Here is a 21,184-nt window from a genome sequence, read left to right on the forward strand (position 1 = left end):
GGTGTGAGTGATTCAGACAGAAGCCCAGTGTGCAGGAAACGCAGCTCCGTAGCATGACAGCATGAACGGAAACAGAAGACACCAACCCTGCAGCAAGGCTCTGCCACCTTGGAAACCATAGGCCACTGATGTCATAGAAGCCGAGAGGGCCACTTTAGAAAGAGGAGAAAATGGTGGCTAGGGCTCTTCCACAATCACTGACTTCCCTAGCTCTGAGCAGGTGGCTAGGTTTCCTGTACCAGGCATGCTTTTCCTACTGTTAAAAGTATCTGCACCGCTGGTGTGCTCTTGGGTTATCGCGCTGGTGTTGGTTGTCTCCCTCCTTCGGAACTTGCATGGGACTTTTCTGGCACAATGAACAGCGATGAGTAAAAGAAGAGGCCATGAATTTGAAAGATCTCAAAGAGGGGTGAGTATTGGAGGGACTGGAGGGAAGGGAAGGGAAATGATATAATTATAGTATAACCTCAGGAGAAACAATTGAGGAAAAAAAAAAGAACAGAAAGCCCTTGCGTATCAATCATAACTTGGAAGAAAAAGTGAGGGAAGCGCCTTAGGCTACACACTCAGCTAAGTCATCAGTGATACATTTTCCAAAAATATTTAAGTCAGCTGCAACAGAAACTGATACAAGATACAGAATAAAGGAAATAGAAGTTTCTGGAAGGACATTGTTCATCAAGCTGCTGCTGGTCCTGGAGGCTCGGGTGCTGCCATGCCCTCCCTCCTCTCGCTTCCCTTGAACTCTCAGGGAGAGACTCCCTGCCCCGTTTGCATTTCCCTGGATATTTTATCACAGCTGATGTCTGCTGAGTGTTACTGTTGGCTTTTGGAGAGACTGAACTGGTAAGGGAGGTGGAGTACAGGGTCCTTCACGGACAACTGAAGCAATGTGTCCGCTGCCTACGTGTGAGGCTTTTACATGGCAGTGGCATGGCAGCTCTTCTGTTGACTTCTCCTGGTTTCAGGGACAGAAGCTTCAAGTGAGCCCTCTAATGCACTGGGTATGACAGACATGATGGGTGCATGACAGGGTGTCTCTCTAGGGACTTGGGCAGTCACAGGGTCCTGATGCTTCTGGGGCTGACAGGCTGGCGAGGCCAAGGCCAGTCTCTTGCCATTGCAAACTTGTTTGTCAATATTCTTAGCTCGGCCATTTTCTGTGTGTTCACTTATAGAAAGATGCACAAAACTTTCTGATTTGATTACAGCAAGTTCCAGCCAGAAACCCACGGATGGGTGTTTCTTCTCTCTAATGTACAAGTGCGAATTTAAAAGTAAGGAGAGCCCGGGTGTGTGGGGAAGGAGCTACTTGGAGATTAGCCTCAGCAGAAGGAATAAAAATTAGGATCTTTCAGAGAAACAGATTGTCTGTTTCTCTGATTTGAAAAGGGGTCTTGTGCTGTCCGGGATGTTCTCAAACAGTTAGGCTTGAGCAATCCTCCTGCCTTAGCCTTAGGAGAAGCTGGGTCTAACCGCCACACCTGGTTCAGGCTGTACAATTTAAAACAAGCATTCCTAGAAGAGAAGAAGCCAGGTTTTCTCAGCATCGTGGTGAGAATGCTTCTTACCTAGGAAAGTGATGAACCATGCTAGATTATTAAACTTTAACCTTTATCTCATAACCTAGTGTCTGTTTTCTATCCTGTAGGCTTTTTATTCTTTTTATCAATACTGTTTTTTTTAAGAGTTATGTTTCTCCTCTGCTGGTTTATCTCTTTCCCCCTTGTTTGAGATTCATGTCTTGTCATGCTTATTCATTCTAAGAGGCATGGCCAGTAAGAGAAATACCCTAAATAAGGAAGACATATTACTAACCAACATTTGACTAGCACCCGGCTCTCCCTGAGAGACCAGCGGGTCTTAGCCCCTCAGTCCCTTATTGGGAGGAACAGGACGTGAGGACCAAGACTTCCATTTGTGTCACCTGGGGCAAAATTATACTTCAAAGGAAAGAAGCAACATTCATGGATGTTGGGATCTGAGAGGAGCGCTACGCTGGACACTATTACAGATACCTGCTCACTAGCGTGTCCTAACCATGAGGAAGGAGGAGCCTAGTCCTCTCTCAGACACCTGGACCGGCCAGTCAAGCCCAGAGTGGTTTCCCTGTTAACAAGTTGTTTTTCCCAAAGGAACAAAACATCCACAGAACCCCGAGGCCTCTGGTAAACAGAAAGTGTCTCATTTGCAACCCAGAGAAGCTGATGACCCACTATTATAACATTCAGGACTCCTGCTAAGAGGTTTCTGTCTAATGGCTGCTGGGTTAAGGATTTCTTAAAACTAAAACCTCACAGGAATGGGGAAACTCAGGGCTGCTGTTTCTGTATGGACAGACCCCACACAGTGAGATATCTGAGTATATACTTCATAGATATGTTCTCAGACTTTTTCATTTTTGATTACTACTTCAGGGTGCTGGCTAAGATATAGGCAGTTCTCTTCCAGAGGACTGGAGTTCAATTTCCAGGACCCACATTGGGTAGCTCTCGGTCACAGGTAACTCTGACTCTTGGGGAATCCATTGCCCTCTTACGGCCTCTGCAGACACTACGCTTACATGTACAAACCTACATACACACAATTTAAAAACAATAAAATGCTGAAAGCGATTTTGAAAAGAGTACATTTGAGGGGGGTACTAGCAGGCTTCTTACCTTATCAACATTCATCCGCTTAAACGATGCCTGCAGAAGTTTAAAATTGTGGATATACTCATGCTCCAACTTTGCTTGGAATTTTACTTTCTTCAGACTGATACAGCCTGGGAAGAGCATGTCCATGAACTGGCAATAGGCGGCTCCTGAAAAACGATGAGAGGCAGCGATGAGTCTAGCTGTACCCGGATGTGATGGAGGTCATGACTGGCACCATGATACACAGCAGTGCCTCCTGCACACATGTCCCTTTTATCATTGCACTTACACCTCCTCAACAACAGGGGCTGGGTACCAGGGGGAAGAGAGCCCACCACAACAGTGCATCACCCGCCGGGGTCACTATGCATTCAGTTCCCAGCACCAACTGTGGATTCCTCCACCAATGCCGGAGAATCCATGGTAAGACTCTTGCTGCTTCTATCAGAGGAAAGGGACACAACCTTGCCCTTCTATCTAGTTAGTGTCCTGCTCCCTGTCATCAAAATCAACTTAAGAAAAAGCACAGGGCACGTAACCATGAGAGAGGTACACAGGTTCTCAGGGGATGTGTGGCCCAAAGACATATGTTCATGCTGTTTTACAGCCATCTTGGGAAGCGACGGGGCTGGAAACGGTTATCACTAAGCCGCCTAAGACCAGAAGCAGCTGCTTGACGATCATTTCAGCCCAAGAGCACCAGGCTTCCCTCATTAGCATAAAGAGGAAGTCAGGGATCACCTGAGGTACACAGGCGTCCAGAGTCAAGCTGTTTACAACTGAGAGAAAAGTACGCTGAAATGTTCGCTAGGACCCCCTTGAACAGGAGATGGTCTTAGCAAAAAGGTGTTTACTTTTAAACATGAAGGAAGAGCTATTGAAACATGCTGATCTCAGCTAGAAAACCCCCAGCAAGATGGCATTTCCTTGGCCCTTAAAGGTAAAGACTAAGGGCGCTTAACATGAGAAACTGTCATAGTGAGTCCTGTCTCGGAAGAAGAGCAGCCGAGTGCCAAGAGCAGGGACAAGGGGCATGACACTTAAAAACTTTTCTTTCGGGGGCTGGAGAGATGGCTCAGTGGTTAAGAGCATTGCCTGCTCTTCCAAAGGTCCTGAGTTCAATTCCCGGCAACCACATGGTGGCTCACAACCATCTGTAATGAGGTCTGATTCCCTCTTCTGGCCTGCAGACATACAGACAGAATATTGTATACATAATAAATAAATAAATATTAAAAAAAAAAAAACAAAAAAACTTTTCTTTCTTTGCTGTCTCCAGATAGCTTCCTCTGTTTCCATGACGGGCTATTGATTAGTCTTTCTGGACCATGAAGAGCCTCCCTCATCATTTATCATGGAGGCTTCTGGGAGGCCTTGTCTTTCAAGTGACAGCCTCCCCTTTGGCTAGGACACTAGATTTATGCTAAATTTATGCTAAACCCTCTACTGAGATGGAGTCCCAGAGAAGAGGGGACAAAAGACTGGGGACTGAAAGGTTGCGGAACCGGAAATGCTGTGCTAACTCATTCTTTGTAGGTAAGGCAATGAAAGATGCAACTGACATCTGGCTTTCCCTTAGATGTCAAGGCTGTGAATTAAGAGTTTCTTCCTAAGCAGATGGCTTCTCTTAAAAATAAGACAAGGCATAGCAAACCCAAAGCCAAAACACTGTGGAGGTAAGGATTCTGTGCGTGTGTGGTGGGGGAGGGGAGGACACATTCAATTATCCAGTCCTTTTAAAAGTGTCACCAGATGGAGCAAACCCCAACCCCTGCAACATAATCACACAGGTGTGGAAGCTCTGCTGTGACCCGCTCTGTAAAGCTAGCCGCATTTTTCTAGAGTTTAGCATTAAATTTGCCTCTGAAGACCCGGATGCTACATAGTCTAATGAACTAAACATCCAAGTGCTCCACTTTCCAAATTTAAAAATAACACTTTTGTGTGTGTGGGGGGGGGAAGCACACAGTGAGGAAAGTTGAAAACCCATCTTTAACATCTGTCACCCAAGGCTAGCTAACCCCTGCTTGTATTGTGGCATTCGCAATTCTGATCTCTTAAGGGGTGGGGTTATACATTTATTCATTTATTTTTACTAAAATGCAACAAATAGTTTTTAAATGCAATTATTTCTATATTTATTTACCCTTGTTTCTGTGGGAATCAAACCAGGGCCTTGTACGTGCTATGCAAGCAATCTGCCACACCTTGGGCCCTTTGGGTCATCTGATATTCTCTATCAGTGTTTTAATGGCACTCTGGTATTTACATCATGCTTAGCAACTTCCCTCAACCAAGATCCCATAAATATGCATGCACAGTTTCTGTAATTGCTTTTATGATCTCCAGTTTTACATTCAAGTTCTGGATCCATGTGGAATTTATTTTGGTTTGTGATAGAAAGTATGGTTCTAATTTTAGTCATTCCAAATGTTAGTGGGAAGCTGTCACTTTTGACTCCTCTCATTTGGCACTTCCTTACCTAGAGAGATGCTTCAGGACCCCACCTAGTACCCCAGTAGTTGAATGTACGTGGGTCTCCTTTTCCTACCTCCACATGACCTGAGCTCTGCTGTGGATAGTCCTGCCTCCATCAAATGGAGGGAATGAGAGAAATACAGAGATAGAGAGTTTGTCGTGGTAGTAGCATGTCTAGACACTGTGAAATGACAGAATGGAGCATCCTAGTCTAACTATCCCCTTTCCCCAGCACAGGGAGGTTCCTTCACTTCTAACCTTGGCTTTCCATGGATGCTGAGTGACCCATCTTTCCTAGAAATTCTTTCCTTCATAAGCTTGCTAAGAGTACTTTCTATAATATTCACCCCAAACTGACAACCGATGAAGTTAGCCAGGTTCTGACACCACCGAATGAACTCTGTCTTTACCAGATTTACTTTCCTAATGCATGTGCTGAAGGCTCCTTCTCTCTCTCTTTTCATCTAGGAAAGTCATTTTTAATTGTCATAACATGCAAGATACAAGATATCTGGGTATACAGTTGGAAGTCTTACTGCTGTTACTATTATAATTTTGTTTAAAAACTAAAAACAAAGAGGGTATTAACATATCTATATTTTCTTTATATGTATCCATACTCACTTAAATTATCATATTAATAAATATGTCATTTTGGCCGTGAACTGTGTGGTTGCCCTATCTTCTAAATTACGTAAACTCTATGTTCTATATTAATAGATCTTGTGTTTTACAGCTTCTCCTCTTTTGCCAAGTCATGGTGGTACATACCCTTAGTCTAGCTCTCGGGAGACAGAGGTAGGTGGATCTGAGTTTGAGGTCATCCTGGTCTACAGAGAAAGTTCCAGAATAGCCTGATCTACACAGAAAAACCCTGTCTTGAAAAACCGAAACTAACCAAACAACTTCCCTTCTCTCAAAATTAAAAGAAATAAAGTATTCGTTTAAAAAAGCACACAGAAAATAGCCCATTAGAAACATTCAGATACAACTCATATATGCAGCCTTTGAAAGCCTGTGATTCAGTCAGTGGGTTACAACACATTCACAGGACTGTAAATCCAATAGCAGGTATCTAATTCCAGAAGATTTTTATCACCACACACAGATTTCACAGCCACGGGCAGCCACTCTGCGCTCCCCATCCCCTCCACCCCAGCAACTGTTACTCTTCTAACTTTCCGTCCATCTGCATCTCCCCAGATTTCACATAAAGGGATCATTCTTTTTGACCATTGAGCTTCGAGGTTCACTGGAAGTCTAATCCTTTTTAAGATAATATTTCATTATACAAACATACCATATTTTATCAATCCTTCCATCAGTCAGGGGCATCTGGGCCATTTGGGGACTACTGGGTAAAGCTGCTAAGAACATTTGTAAGTTCTTGAGGGACATATGTTTTCATTGGCCTAAGGTGGAATCTGTGCTGAGTCACGTGGGGTCTCTGGGATAAACATCTTGAAGAATTGCCCATCTGTTTTCCAAAGCAGGCACCATCTTATTTTCCCACCAGCAATGGGCTTCAACCCCACACTTGCTATTGTCTGTCCATAGTCCACTAGCTGTCCTAGCGGGTGCATGGTGCCTCATGCAGGTTTCGGTGGATTTTGCTAATCACTAATGGCACTAAATAGCTTCCTAAAATGCTTGTGGGCCAGTTGTATACTGTCTTTGGAGGAATCTTTGCAGATCCTTTGCCTGTTTTTAACTGAGCTACTTACTCGTCTGCTTAGCTGTGGGAATTCTACGCTCTAGACTCAGTTCTCTTATCAAGCAGGCGTGTGATGGGCACACACTGCCCGCTCTCCTATCGCCAGAGTGCATGCTTTAAACTTTGAACTCATTCAATTTAACCTTAAATTACTTATGCTTTTATTGTCACGGTTAAGAAACGGTTGATTGCTCCATGGTGGTGGAGATCCACCTGGGGACATTCATTGATGCCCATTTGCTTTCTAGCTGCAACTCCCTTTATGTCCTTGGTCACTCCCATCTCGAAGTCGTTTATCTGTGATGGTGGGGTGCATTTCTTGGAGGGAATAGATGGATCCAGTTCTTAGTCGTCTGCTAGTCTGTATGCACACTGGAGAGGTGAGACCTTCTGCAGCCAGCCACCTTTGAAAGGTGTGTGTAATTCCTGCCGTATGACTGGTGCTTCGACATTCCTCATTTGCTCAACTACTCTTTTCACATGGTCTGCTTTTTGCTGTAACCTCTTGGATGTGTTAATTTTTTCTTCAGTGTGTAGGGGATGTTCTGTGGTGCTGAATGAGCAGCCCAATCAATTAATGGACTAGTGAAATAAGCCGCCGGTTCTCACAACCAAAGTACAAATGGCCAATGAATGTATGAATAAGATGCTCAATTTCAATAGTTATCAGAGAAGTGCAGATTAAGCCACACAGAGATTCCACCTCATCTCAGTCAGAATGTAATCATTAAGTGAACAAATCCTAACAAATGCAGATGAGGGTGCCCGGAAGAGAACCTTTATACACTTCCGGTGGGGAATAGAATACACTGTTCTACCCAGGTAATGGTGGCGCACACCTTTAATCCCAGGACTCTGAGCTGAGGCCAGCCTGGTCTACAGACTGAGTTCCAGAACAGCCAGCACTACACAGAGAAACTGTCTCAAATAAACCACTATTAAATATATATATTGTGTTCTTCCCTCAAGACTGCTACTGGCCACAGATGTTTAATACTAAGAAAATACTCTTAAATTTTCCTAGTAATTAAATTCCACTGAATTTTATTAACTACTATTTTTACAGAGATAAAAATCTTTTCCTCTTAATTTGCTATGACCAATCATATCCATTGATTTTTTTTTTTCTAGTCCTGGATTCTTTGCATTTCCGGAATAATTCCCGCTTGCTGAGCCTTCCCTGCAGTCTGGCTTATATTCACTAACACTTAGGATTGGATGTACATATTTACAAGCGAGCTGTCTGAGGCGTTGTGTACTTACTACCTTCTGACCAAGGTTCCTCTACCCTGGAAAGATAAGTTGAGAAGCATTTCATATTTCTGAAAAGCTCGAGGCTGAGGCTAAAAATAGACGGTGTGGTTGGAATCCTAACTGAGTATTTACTGCCTGTGCGGCCCGAGCTTTTCACGCCTTCCTTTGCGTCTCAGAACCATCTGGACATGGGAACGGAAGGGCAAATGCTCTGTGGGAACTGATGTAGAAGGAACATGAGTGACACCTGAGCACCTTCAGCGAGGACGTCTACGCGGACACTTCATTGTCATGACACGTGTCAGCCTTTCTAGAGCTGGAGGAGACCCTGAGCTGGCCCGGGAGCTGTGCAGACATCATGCTGCTGTCACAGCTGGGGGTGTGCCCTCGGTCACTGTCAGGTCCTGGCTCCCTGCACCTTTTAAGGGGCACGCTGCTAATACATCATGAAAAGGATATCTTGAGGGCAGCTGAGGCCATCAAGAGCATCACAGGGACAGGAACTTCACCATGGCATAACCCAAACAAGGTTCCTATCAAATGGCAATTTGATGGAAACTTGAGCTCTGGGTCACAGTTCAGCCCGCTTTCTGTCTGAGTGACTCCTGCAATGACCCTCATCCTCTCATGCAAGTTCTCCTCTGCAACCTCTGCAAGAGACCAAGCCTTCAGAAAATGTAAATACAAGATGAATCAGAGCAATCAAACGGGAGGGTGCCACGTCCACAGAGAGGCTGAGTATAGGTGTCACCCCAGAACCCATCAGTCCACAGAGAGGAGAGTATAGGTGTCACCCCAGAACCCATCAGTCCACAGAGAGGAGAGTATAGGTGTCACCCCAGAACCCATCAGTCTACAGAGAGGAGAGTATAGGTGTCACCCCACAACCCATCAGTCCACAGAGAGGAGAGTATAGGTGTCACCCCAGAACCCATCAGGTCCCCAGATCCTGGACTTCAAGAACAGAACACGTGTCACAGCAAACGGGCATTTTTAGATGGAAAATTTCAGGCAAGAGAAAACAGCATTTAACAGCACAGCTATGGAACAGACTATACCAGAAATATAAGATACAACATGCATATTTATATAAAATCTGTTAGTGGCTGCACACGGATGTTCATCATCCTAAAACCTCACAGAACCCTTATGACATGCTGTTTTTATGGTTACGCCATCTTATCAACTTGGGATCAAGCTCAGGGCATTATCAGCTATCAACAGCAAAGTGAAATTTAAACTCTGACCTAAACTGTAGGATTTTTGTTTAAGATTCATTCATTCATGTATGTGTGTGTTTGTGTGTGTGTATCTGTGTGTATCTGTGTGTGTGCATGTATGTGTGTGCGTGTATATGTGTGTGTGTGTGTGTGTGTGTGTGTGTGTATATATATATATATCACTTTCAAGCAAAAACTCAAAGGTTCAAAGATTTCGTAAATCTTGTAAATTGCGATTCTTAGAGAGATTACAAGGGAATACAAGAGAACACACAGACTTCTTTTCTTTAAGACAAGGTCCTACCACATAGTCCTGGCTGGCACAAACACCAATCCTCTTGCCTCGGCCTCCCCGCTGAGATTATAGGGATGTGTACGTCAACATCCAGCATCCTTCAAGCTGGTGTTGGGACATCAGTTATACCACCTGTGCTGGTTACTTTCCTGTCAACTTGACACAAGCTGGAACTGTCTGAGAAGAGGGACTCTCCATGGAGAAGATGCCTGTGTAAGATTGCAGTAGGCAAGGCTGCAGGGGCTTTTCTTAACTGATGATTGAGGCGACAGGGCCTGGCCCACTTTGGGTGGTACTACTCTTGCCAGGTGGTCCTGGGTGTCTAAGAAAGCAAACCAACCATGCCATAGGGAGCAAACCAGTAAGCAGCCTTCCTCTGTGGTCTCTTGTTCTGTCCCCATTTCCAGGTTCCTGCTTGACTCCCTGCCCTGGCTTCCCTCAGTGACGGACTGTGACATGAAAATGTGAGCCAAATAAACCCTCCTCTCCAAGTTGCTCTTGAGCGTGGTTTTTATAACAGCAATAGGAAGCAAACTGAAGCATCTGCTTATTGTACAGCAGGAAATTAGCCTGGACACATTGTAAATCTACTTCCATGTTATAGACTCATAAGCATTCCATCGTAAGCACATACAGTGTGTATAGAAGATAAAATAAACATCTCGTCTTTATTTATTCCTATTGTTCTCACAGCTCTTCTCTTCCCCTCACTCCACTGCTGAGATCAAACTTCACAGCGTATTTGCCCAAACGCAACACGATCCGTCGAGATGACAATGAGTCACCTTGGGTTCTGCCACAAGCAGATACCCAAATTGTCCATCTAATTTCCCACAGGCCAAGGGACTGTTAGGCAGTGGTGCCTAGTCTAGTCACCAAGGGATTGAGGCACAGCTTTTCATTACCCTCACTACTGATGAGGGGAAAGAATTAGAGCCTTTATTAAATGAACAGACCGATGTGATCCTATCTGCCATTAGAGGAATCTTAACAGGTAAAGGGATTCTTAAAACAACCACACAGCTTCTTAAGCTTCTACCCGCAAGGATGCAGGCAAGGGAGGAGGAGAAGTGGAGTGCTGGGCCCTGGCTCCGAAGCCTTCACCATCCTGACTAGGTCGAGGTATACACTTTGGAGCCAACCATATTCTTATCTGCAAAACATCAGGGTTGGAGAAGGCCCTCAGCTCTAATATTAGATGATTATCTAATTCCCAGGCTGTCGTTAACTTCTCTTTAAAAGGCTACTTGTAGTTTTTGCTGAGGAGAAGACAGTGAAGCTTCACCTTCCCAAGTCTCAGACACTTTCCAACAACACTGTTCCTTCTGGCCTCTCATCTTTTGTTGTAGTTTAAGTCAGAGAGGCCCTGTGTGCTGCTCCCAGGGACACTGGCTCCTCTCATCGCTCGTGACTTCTTTTCACACGCCCCTCTTTGAGCTTCTGACATTCTCATACTTAACAATATAACTGTTTCCTGCCATCTCAACAGCTGCATATTGACAACTGGATAGCTCTCATGATAAAGCACGGTGGATTCTGAGACTCACAGAAGGCTGCTATCTGTGTCTGCCTGGCCACTCTCGGAACTGATGCTCCTGCAGGATTGCATCTGCCACCGGAGTCCAAACCTCCTAGTGGAGGAAGTGTCCCTGAGGGAAACCAAGGCTCACTAAAACAGAAAGTGATACTGCAAAATATAGGGTTCTATTTCCAGCAGGTCAGCAGAAACCCTCCGTATGCACAAGCCCAACGCTTAAGAGCTCAGCGGTGAAGCCAGGGAAGGGGTAATAACATCACGAGACCTGGAGTTTAATCCCTAGAGCCCACATAAAAGCCCGTACTGAAGCATGAGATTGTAATCCCACTGCTGGGAAGGCAGCGACAGGCAGATCCCTGGGTCTCACTGGCCAGCATAGCTGAACTGGTGAGTTCCAGTCCCAGAGAGAGACCCTATCTCAAAAAGGAAAGTGGATGGAGCTCATTGACTAGCCAGCCTGAGAGACCCTGCCTCAAAAACTATCAGGAATAAATAGAGGAAGACCTTCACTGCTGACCTTTGACCTGCACATACACAGGAATGTGTATCCCTCTGTGGGCTTGCACATTTCCACACAAACACATACATACATGCATGCCCACTAGCCGGGCGATAGTGAAGCTGATGACACGTGACAGTCAGTGAGCGTTCTCAGTGGCTTAAAGTGCTGCCTAGGTTACAGAAGACAGAACACCTCCTCTGTCTCTCAAATGGAAAGTTCAGAGCAGTCGAAATCAAACTCCAAACAGTCCTTGTCTGGGATGTAGGATAAATATTTCACTAAAAGGTAAACCACAGAGAAACACCTAGAGCGCACCGCGGCTGGAGACTCACGGTATGGACGAGGGCTGTTGTGTACATAAGTGTTACTTGGAAAACTAACTTCTGCAGAGACTCACCATTAAAACGGTGCACTGAAAGTTGGAGCATCCATGCCAGACATCCTGATTCTAGCCCTGATGTCATCTGTCTGTCTGTCACGGTTTATCCAACTGCCATACTACCCCACAACCCCTGTGTTTAAACTCGTGTCTTAATGTTTCAGGGAAAAACACAGGGCTTCAAGCTTGCCTAATGACACAGACGAAGATTCCGACAGTTGAAGGCACAAGGACATAGCAGCTGAAGAGTAAGCCTGTGGGCCTGAGACAGTAGCAGAATTTGTACCTGCGGAGGATGGAGCCAGTCCTAGGTATTTAGTTTCACACCATTTATTTCCAACACGTGATTTTTGTTCGGGCAACATGCTGATAAGATTTTACTCCACATATCCTGCCTCATGCAGTGACACTTGGCTTCCACAGCCGAGTCCAGAAAGGGGAATGGGAATGGGGCTCAGACAAACGTCCCTGGCTTCCATGGAGCTCGGTACTGAAACAGGAAGCAGAGGTCCAAGTCCGAGGCCAAAGCTAAAGCTAGAATTTAGCTTTCAGTTGGGGGTGGGGAAACTTAAAGCAAGTTTTTACCACAATTAAAAAACAAGTTAGGAAGGTAGAGACTGAGTTTTCTTTTTCTTTTTAAATTTTATTTATTATGTATATAGTGTTCTGGGCACAAGATCTTATTATAGATGGTTGTGAGCCATCATGTGGTTGCTGGGAATTGAACTCAGGACCTCCGGAACAACAGTCAGTTCTCTTAACCTCTGAGCCATCTCTCCAGCCCAAGACTAAGTTTTCTTACTGGGGTCATGAGGACAGAAAGTTCTAGACAGCGATGACACCAGGGTACTGTTTTCCCACCCACATGCATTAGGAAGGGCTTTTTACACACTTGTTTCCAGTACTGCGTCTATACTTTCACGGGCAAGGTTTTGTTCTGTTTGCCTGTTTTTGTTTGTTTGCTGCGTGAGGTGGCACACACCTTTAATCCCAGCACTCGGAGCCAGAAGCAGGCCAATCTGTGAGTTCAAGGCCAGCTTGGTCTACTTAATGAGTTCCAGGACAGCCAGGGCGACTTAGCAAGTCCCCTAAAACATCCTTCCCAACGAAAATTATCACATTTAAAGGGCCAAGCAACTGAGTTCTGAAAGATCAGAAAAATATTGCAATCCAAAATTCAGAAAAACAGAAAAATATAACAGAAAATCCAGCAGAAACACAGCCGCCCCCCCCCCCCCCCACCCAAGTGTAAAAAAACACAGGGACACAGACATACTACGGGAGTCAGGACAAACGTCTAGGGAGAAAAAGGCCATCATCCCGCAGATGGGGTCAGTCAAACTCACAGCATTATTTTTCAGTCCCCAAGGTCAGGAGCAAGGAGGAAGTGAGCATGCAGGAGCCCTCAAAGGCCATTTGAAGCCAGGGGACAGACTGACGGGTGTGTGTGGACAAGTGTCAGTTACAGGCAGGTGAGCAGCAGGCTGGAAGTGCCTCAGTGAGCGTCAGCGTGGGTTACTAGGGAAAGCTTCTGGGACCAATGCTGCCTTCTGGCTCTAAGCATCCTCCGAGGAGGGTGCCTCATAAATGCCATTTTAAAGCCTTGATTTTCAGAATGCGTCTGTTTTTTAGAGCACATTAAATTAAAGGTAAGAACACCATTTTCTCAGAGAATTTCTCCTGAAACTGTCAACATCACTCCAGGGTGTGGTACTCCTCGGAGAGGCTTGAGCACATGCAAGTGGAGTGGTGTGCACAAGCCTGCAGTTCACTTTGGCAGAGCACACCTTTGCAGGCAACTCTTCTGATGACGGGTTCCTCCTGTCCCTGGAACTGGGCGCCTTGTCAGCCTTCTTCACGTGAGAACTATTCTGTCCTCTGCTCTCAGGTCAGGGCTCCTCACTCTTGCCGTTCCTCCCAGTCCAGCTCACCAGGAGTCTGTCACAGCAACAGTGTCCTTCCCCAGTCCAGCTCACCAGGTGTCTGTCACAGCAACAGTGTCCTTCCCCAGTCCAGCTCACCAGGAGTCACAGACACCAACAGTGTCCTTCCCCAGTCCAGCTCACCAGGAGTCACATCAACAGTGTCCTTCCCCAGTCCAGCTCACCAGGTGTCTGTCACAGCAACAGTGTCCTTCCCCAGTCCAGCTCACCAGGAGTCACAGACACCAACAGTGTCCTTCCCCAGTCCAGCTCACCAGGTGTCTGTCACAGCAACAGTGTCCTTCCCCAGTCCAGCTCACCAGGAGTCTGTCACAGCAACAGTGTCCTTCCCCAGTCCAGCTCACCAGGAGTCACAGACACCAACAGTGTCCTTCCCCAGTCCAGCTCACCAGGTGTCTGTCACAGCAACAGTGTCCTTCCCCAGTCCAGCTCACCAGGTGTCTGTCACAGCAACAGTGTCCTTCCCCAGTCCAGCTCACCAGGAGTCTGTCACAGCAACAGTGTCCTTCCCCAGTCCAGCTCACCAGGTGTCTGTCACAGCAACAGTGTCCTTCCCCAGTCCAGCTCACCGGGTGTCTGTCACAGCAACAGTGTCCTTCCCCAGTCCAGCTCACCGGGTGTCTGTCACAGCAACAGTGTCCTTCCCCAGTCCAGCTCACCAGGTGTCTGTCACAGCAACAGTGTCCTTCCCCAGTCCAGCTCACCAGGTGTCTGTCACAGCAACAGTGTCCTTCCCCAGTCCAGCTCACCAGGTGTCTGTCACAGCAACAGTGTCCTTCCCCAGTCCAGCTCACCGGGTGTCTGTCACAGCAACAGTGTCCTTCCCCAGTCCAGCTCACCAGGTGTCTGTCACAGCAACAGTGTCCTTCCCCAGTCCAGCTCACCGGGTGTCTGTCACAGCAACAGTGTCCTTCCCCAGTCCAGCTCACCAGGTGTCTGTCACAGCAACAGTGTCCTTCCCCAGTCCAGCTCACCAGGTGTCTGTCACAGCAACAGTGTCCTTCCCCAGTCCAGCTCACCGGGTGTCTGTCACAGCAACAGTGTCCTTCCCCAGTCCAGCTCACCGGGTGTCTGTCACAGCAACAGTGTCCTTCCCCAGTCCAGCTCACCGGGTGTCTGTCACAGCAACAGTGTCCTTCCCCAGTCCAGCTCACCGGGTGTCTGTCACAGCAACAGTGTCCTTCCCCAGTCCAGCTCACCAGGTGTCTGTCACAGCAACAGTGTCCTTCCCCAGTCCAGCTCACCGGGTGTCTGTCACAGCAACAGTGTCCTTCCCCAGTCCAGCTCACCAGGTGTCTGTCACAGCAACAGTGTCCTTCCCCAGTCCAGCTCACCAGGAGTCACAGACACCAACAGTGTCCTTCCCCAGTCCAGCTCACCAGGTATCTGTCACAGCAACAGTGTCCTTCCCCAGTCCAGCTCACCAGGTGTCTGTCACAGCAACAGTGTCCTTCCCCAGTCCAGCTCACCGGGTGTCTGTCACAGCAACAGTGTCCTTCCCCAGTCCAGCTCACCAGGTGTCTGTCACAGCAACAGTGTCCTTCCCCAGTCCAGCTCACCAGGAGTCACATCAACAGTGTCCTTCCCCAGTCCAGCTCACCAGGTGTCTGTCACAGCAACAGTGTCCTTCCCCAGTCCAGCTCACCAGGTGTCTCATCAACAGTGTCCTTCCCCAGTCCAGCTCACCAGGAGTCACAGACACCAACAGTGTCCTTCCCCAGTCCAGCTCACCAGGTGTCTCATCAACAGTGTCCTTCCCCAGTCCAGCTCACCAGGAGTCACAGACACCAACAGTGTCCTTCCCCAGTCCAGCTCACCAGGTGTCTGTCACAGCAACAGTGTCCTTCCCCAGTCCAGCTCACCAGGAGTCACAGACACCAACAGTGTCCTTCCCCAGTCCAGCTAAGCAGGTGTCATACACACCAACAGTGTCCCTAGCAGCCTTCTGCAGAAGTTTGCTCCTTTCCCCACAGCTCCCCAAGAGGGGCCCTAAAGGCTGGAGATAGTTCAGCAGACCCCGCTTGGCACGGAAGGCCACCAGCAGCCACAGAGAACTTGGGAGTAGCTACCACAAATCGTCCGTGCACACTGCACTACATGACAGAATACTGCTGTATAGTAAACAGATTATTGACATGTCCCAGGTTTGTCCCAATACGCTTTGTTATCTAAGCACAATCCCAGTAATAAAAGGGACTCAAGTAAATGTGAGGACTGCTCAGCATTTACTTCAGGGGCTCAGTCAGATGACCAAAGCAGAAATGAGTTAACAAGGGGATGGGGTAGGGAAGAGGCAGGAAAGAACTTTGTTTTCAATGGTGAATTCTAATTTATTTAAAATTGACATATGTACTTTCTCTAAAACTTGGATCGTTTATTTTTCTAAAAATCTAAAATAACTCTCACTATAGTAGAATATACATTTTTCTTATAAAGATATTGGTTTTTTTTTTTAAATAGATCCTGGTGAATGATTTCAAAATAGGCAATGTCTTCATTGTAAGTCAAGCTTGGTGGCTCACACTTGTAATTCCAACAGTTAGGAGGCAGAGATGGGAGGACCTAAAGTTCAAGGCCAGCCTGGCTTACTGAGTGAGATCTTGTCTCAACAAATCAACACAAAAATAACACCAGTAAATCCCAAACAAAGAAACAAAAAAGTCAAAACCCAAACCAAAATACAAAACAAAACAAGACAAAAATAGTATTTGGGGTTATGTGTGGTGGTATATGACTGTAATCGAAGGATCCAGGAGATCACTAACCCCTAACCACTAGATCACCAGGACACACTTGGGAAGATGAGGCAGGGGAATTGAAAGTTTGAGGCCAGTCTAAGCTAAATGGGAAAACAGTCTCAAAACAAAATGCAGCCAAATAAAGTAAGCATGTTATAAAACAGACAAGGTCACAGGGCAGGGGCCCTACGGGTAGCCATGATAATGTACCCAGCAAGTCTTAAAACCCACAGGTACTTGGCTCCACCAAGGCTTTCCACAGCCATTAAAGAAGCTACCTGGGCCCTGGAGTCAGAGCCTCAGGTCTGAAAGTCAATGGCATTGATACAGGGCCCCCGTTAGCTCCAGAACCCACACTGTTCTGTGGAGGAGCACGGCCCTCTTCTCTATGCACAATCATACAGTGAGTGGCTTAGGGACAGGCGGAGCCCAGCACACAGGACAGCTGTGAATCTGCAAGACATTCAACCCGAATCCCGACACACGTACATACATCGACCACACATAGTAATTTCCCCAGGTAACAGAAAATACTGAGATCAAAATACACAGCACAGCTACGGACATTGCTTTGAATTAATTCCTCAAGTTATTTTTGTGATCTTATTAAGAATTCACAATTTATTAGTTTAAGTTTCTAATAACATGTCATCATTTTTGCTTTATTCCTGTTATCTGTGTGATGTTATTAAGTTCAACGTGAATGTGTGTCCTCTGACTTTTCATGATATAAAAATATGTACACACCACACACACATACAGAGCTTTCCATAAAACACACACTATATCTCAAGCCGTCTGTTTTCACTTAGCTGCTTGGTTTTCATTTGGCTTTATTTATGGGGTTTATCATCACGCTGAAGGGACTCCAGTGGAGGCTGAAAATGGGATACAGGGTGTCAAAGCAAACAGTCATGTGACACCTGCCCAGTTTTCGGGAACTGTTTGGTTCCTCCCAGAGAATTTAGCCAGTCTCTGGTTCCTGAAGGTATCTTGTACACGCACAGTGGCTTCAAACCCATGTTCACACACTCTGTACTGCATGAATCCAAGGACTGAGCATGACTATGTGTCCTCCTGGAGGAAGGGGCACAGGCTGCCCTGCTGTGGGGAGCTGTGCACTGAAGAAGCTCAGCATCCTACATGGGATCCTATACCCTGGGCATCCCACCTGACTAGAAGGACAACCTTTCTGGGGTACCTCTTGACCATCCGCCACTCTGTCACTCGGGAGCACCTGCCACGTCCCAAGAGTCAGTCGGATGTCCTCACCTCCCTTATTTTACGCTCTCCTTGGTACATTTCCATTTCTCTTCAGCGGCACTTACCACTGTGGTCTCATCTTGTGCAGGGCAGGAGTCTGAAGCCCTTGGGAAGAATGGTCTTGGCCTATTTATCTCAGGGTCCAAAACATGTTTGCTGTTTAGCTACAATCAGAAGGAGCACAGCAAGGAGATGTGGCAACTGTTTCCAGGATCAAGCATGCCAATGTGGGAAAAAAAAAATCATAAATCCCAGGTAGCAGTTTGGTAAGTCAAGGTAAATGTATACTCCACGGTGCCCTGGCATTGGGCATTACAAAGGCAGGCAGGCCAGCACGCTCACAAAAATTCCAGGGCAAAACCCCAAACCAAATGAACCCAGACAAACACCCCACAATCTCACCAATTTATGTTTATCTTCAATAACGAAGTATCAAGATAATAGAAATACACAAAATTATAAGGGAGGAAAACCCCTCTGATATTTCTATATTCTCTACTAAAAAAAAAAAAGAAAAAGAAAAAAGAAGCTGTATTTAGCCAGTGAATCGGTGGAGACTTGAATATGTTACCCACTGCAGCGGTTCACCCTCCGGCTGAACCACACCTAGACATGGCCCGTCACGCGTTACCCCTCTCTTCTCCAATTATTTGGTATGCTTGAAACCAAGTAAATGAATTTCGAAATTATCTGGTCAAATAAAATTAGGGAGAAAAAATATCTAGCCTAAACAAAATCTACAGGATGCCTCTAAGCACAGATAATATTCCATTAGCACACAATAGCTAACCACAGTCATTCTGAAATGGCTCACTTTCTTAGAGAAAACAATAAACCTCTGATTTTATAAAGCTAAGTGAACTCCTGGGCCTGCAGACACTGACGGAATATCCTTACTTGGTTTCAATAAGAGAGAGTCAGTAAGATCAGCCCTACTAAATTTAGCCTCTGAGCTGATTTCATCACTAACCCGGCTTCTCTGCTGACACAAGAGAGAAGGCCCAGGGGACACAGCGCTAGGCTGGAACCAACCTATTTAACAAGCACAGATCTGTAGCCAAAAATGGTCACAAAGAACCTGCTACCTTGCACAGGAATGACTACCAATCAGGGTAAGGCCCAGAGGGCTCATCCTCCACGTTCCAAGCGTGCCTGACGACCACACCTGCGAGAAGCCCAGTGCGGGTTACAAATCATATTCCCTTCTATTGGCTCATATACTGATATTTGTAAATGCAACTACAATTTCAACAGCCAAATTCAGAAGCTTTCCCAGAATAAGAAAAACAAAAAAGAAAAATAAAATTCCAGAAACCTGATCCAACACAAAGCTTGAACCAATCTGGAGAAACACATATTGAACTCGAATCAAACCCTAATCATTTTTCTACCTTTACAAAAAGTCAATCAAGAGAAATATTTTAAAATTTCAAAACTGCTTTCATCTAGATGGCATTTTATTTCAATCCCCAGATGCTCAGGCAAACAAGCGAGCCTTCCACCGGCCACGGGGCCAGTACGGGCTGAGTGATGACACTGGCAGTGGTCCCCGGCAGTGTGGAAAGCCTGCTGGTCTCTGCTGCCAGGGCTTCCTGTCCTGTGAGGGGGTGGGAAACAGAGGAGGAGGATGCACAGACGTCAGAAAAGGGCCAGCTGGGAAGGCTAGCTTTGCAGTTACACCCAGCCTAGGAGAGAAGATCCAGACACAGCCATGAAGGGTGTGTGGGGGGAGGGAGGTGTAAGTTTAAGTTTTAGAGGAAGCATGGGGCGGCAGGGCAGGGTGAAGGGTGAGGAAGAGAGGCAACCCTCTGCCTTGTCCCCCCTCCCCCCTGCCCACTTCTTTTCTGTCATCTCAAGTCGAGGAGGATGCTTTTAGGAACTTTTAGCACCATACTGACCTTTCCCATCTTCAGTACCTTCGAAAACATCTATTAAACTGGTCTGAACTAGAATTCAAACAAAATTCCCCCCTTTAAAGCCCTATACATTCTAGCAAGACTGAATGAAAACAGAAAGTTATTCCGGAGCTGAACTAGTGTGATGTGCTTGTGGCCCAACCTCCCATCCCACAAGGGGAAATCAACATGACGAGATTTCAAAGCAGATTTAGACGGCCAGCAGTAGAAAATGGAACAGCCCTCTGCTTTCCTCGAAACAGATTGCTTTTTGCAAGAAATAAATGCAATCTGAATATGCATACAGATCCGTGACCCAGATTTAATGTTCAAAGAAAGTGGTCATAAAGTTACATCCTTGGGAAACAATAACAAGAAATAGGAGCGAATAATTTTCATTATTTTGAATGTATTACAAGGTATTTTCATGTGATTTACTTATTTCTTTTCTTATTACGGTGCTGGGCATTGAACCCAGAGCCTCGCACACATGAGACAAGTGCCCTACCACTGAGCTATGACCACCTCAGCCCAGTACTCTTACTTCACAGAACATTTAAAGATGTCTATGGGGAAGAAAGAGATGTCAGGAAAAGGCAGAACGTTCAGAAGCAAATACATCGTAGTTTTATTTCAGCTTTTTGGAAACTGAAGAAAAGTTGATGTTCATTTTTTTTTTCTACTTTGCCTTGTATTTTTTTTTAAAAAATTATTAAAACTTTATTGTAAAGAGCTTCCAAATTGTCTACGGCCATACCATCCTGAATGCGCCTGGTCTCGTCTGATCTCGTAAGCTAAGCAGGGTCAAGCCTGGTTAGTACTTGGATGGGAAGAGCTTCCATATTAGACACACACACACACCCCAAATGTAACCAGTCTCAGTCTATACATCTCAGTGAACTTCTGCACAGTTAGAATTCCATCCATTCTTATTGATGTTTGTTTTAGCGTGGGCTTTGAGAGAGATCGATTAGCTGGAAATGGGCAGAGGGGAGAAGGGCAGAGCGGGAACCACCAGGTGTAGAGTTTGAGTCTTCAAGGGGTGGGGGTGGGGGGACGACAGCGTGGAAAAGAGTCTGCAGAAACCCATGCAGGTGACCTTTGAGTGTCTTCCCAGGGCACAGTATGAAAATCAAATACCACATAATAAGCTACAACGAACCAAAATAAATACCCAAGATACATTATACTCCATAAATCTGAGCATTCCTGAGCATGATGAGGACAAATCACTTAGGTCATTGGTCTCGGATTTGTTCTCATCTGAGAGGCACTGGCCTACCTGCTTTCAGAGTCTTCTAGAACAAGAGCAGAGAAATGAATTCAT

The 21,184-nt window shown here is 46.0% G+C and overlaps 1 protein-coding gene across 3 annotated transcripts in view; it reads right to left on the reverse strand.

The window, feature by feature from the left end:
- Positions 1–21,184, reverse strand: part of Mapre2 (microtubule associated protein RP/EB family member 2) — a 146,287-nt gene that overhangs the window by 38,086 nt on the left and 87,017 nt on the right. For all 3 annotated transcript variants that reach the window (XM_075969189.1, XM_075969188.1, XM_075969187.1), the window contains one exon: positions 2,661–2,806. In XM_075969189.1, the coding sequence (XP_075825304.1) occupies positions 2,661–2,806 (146 nt within the window). The remainder of the gene's footprint in view (positions 1–2,660; positions 2,807–21,184) is intronic.

Source organism: Microtus pennsylvanicus, chromosome 4 (genome assembly GCF_037038515.1).
Source record: "Microtus pennsylvanicus isolate mMicPen1 chromosome 4, mMicPen1.hap1, whole genome shotgun sequence".
Taxonomy (NCBI): domain Eukaryota; kingdom Metazoa; phylum Chordata; class Mammalia; order Rodentia; family Cricetidae; genus Microtus; species Microtus pennsylvanicus.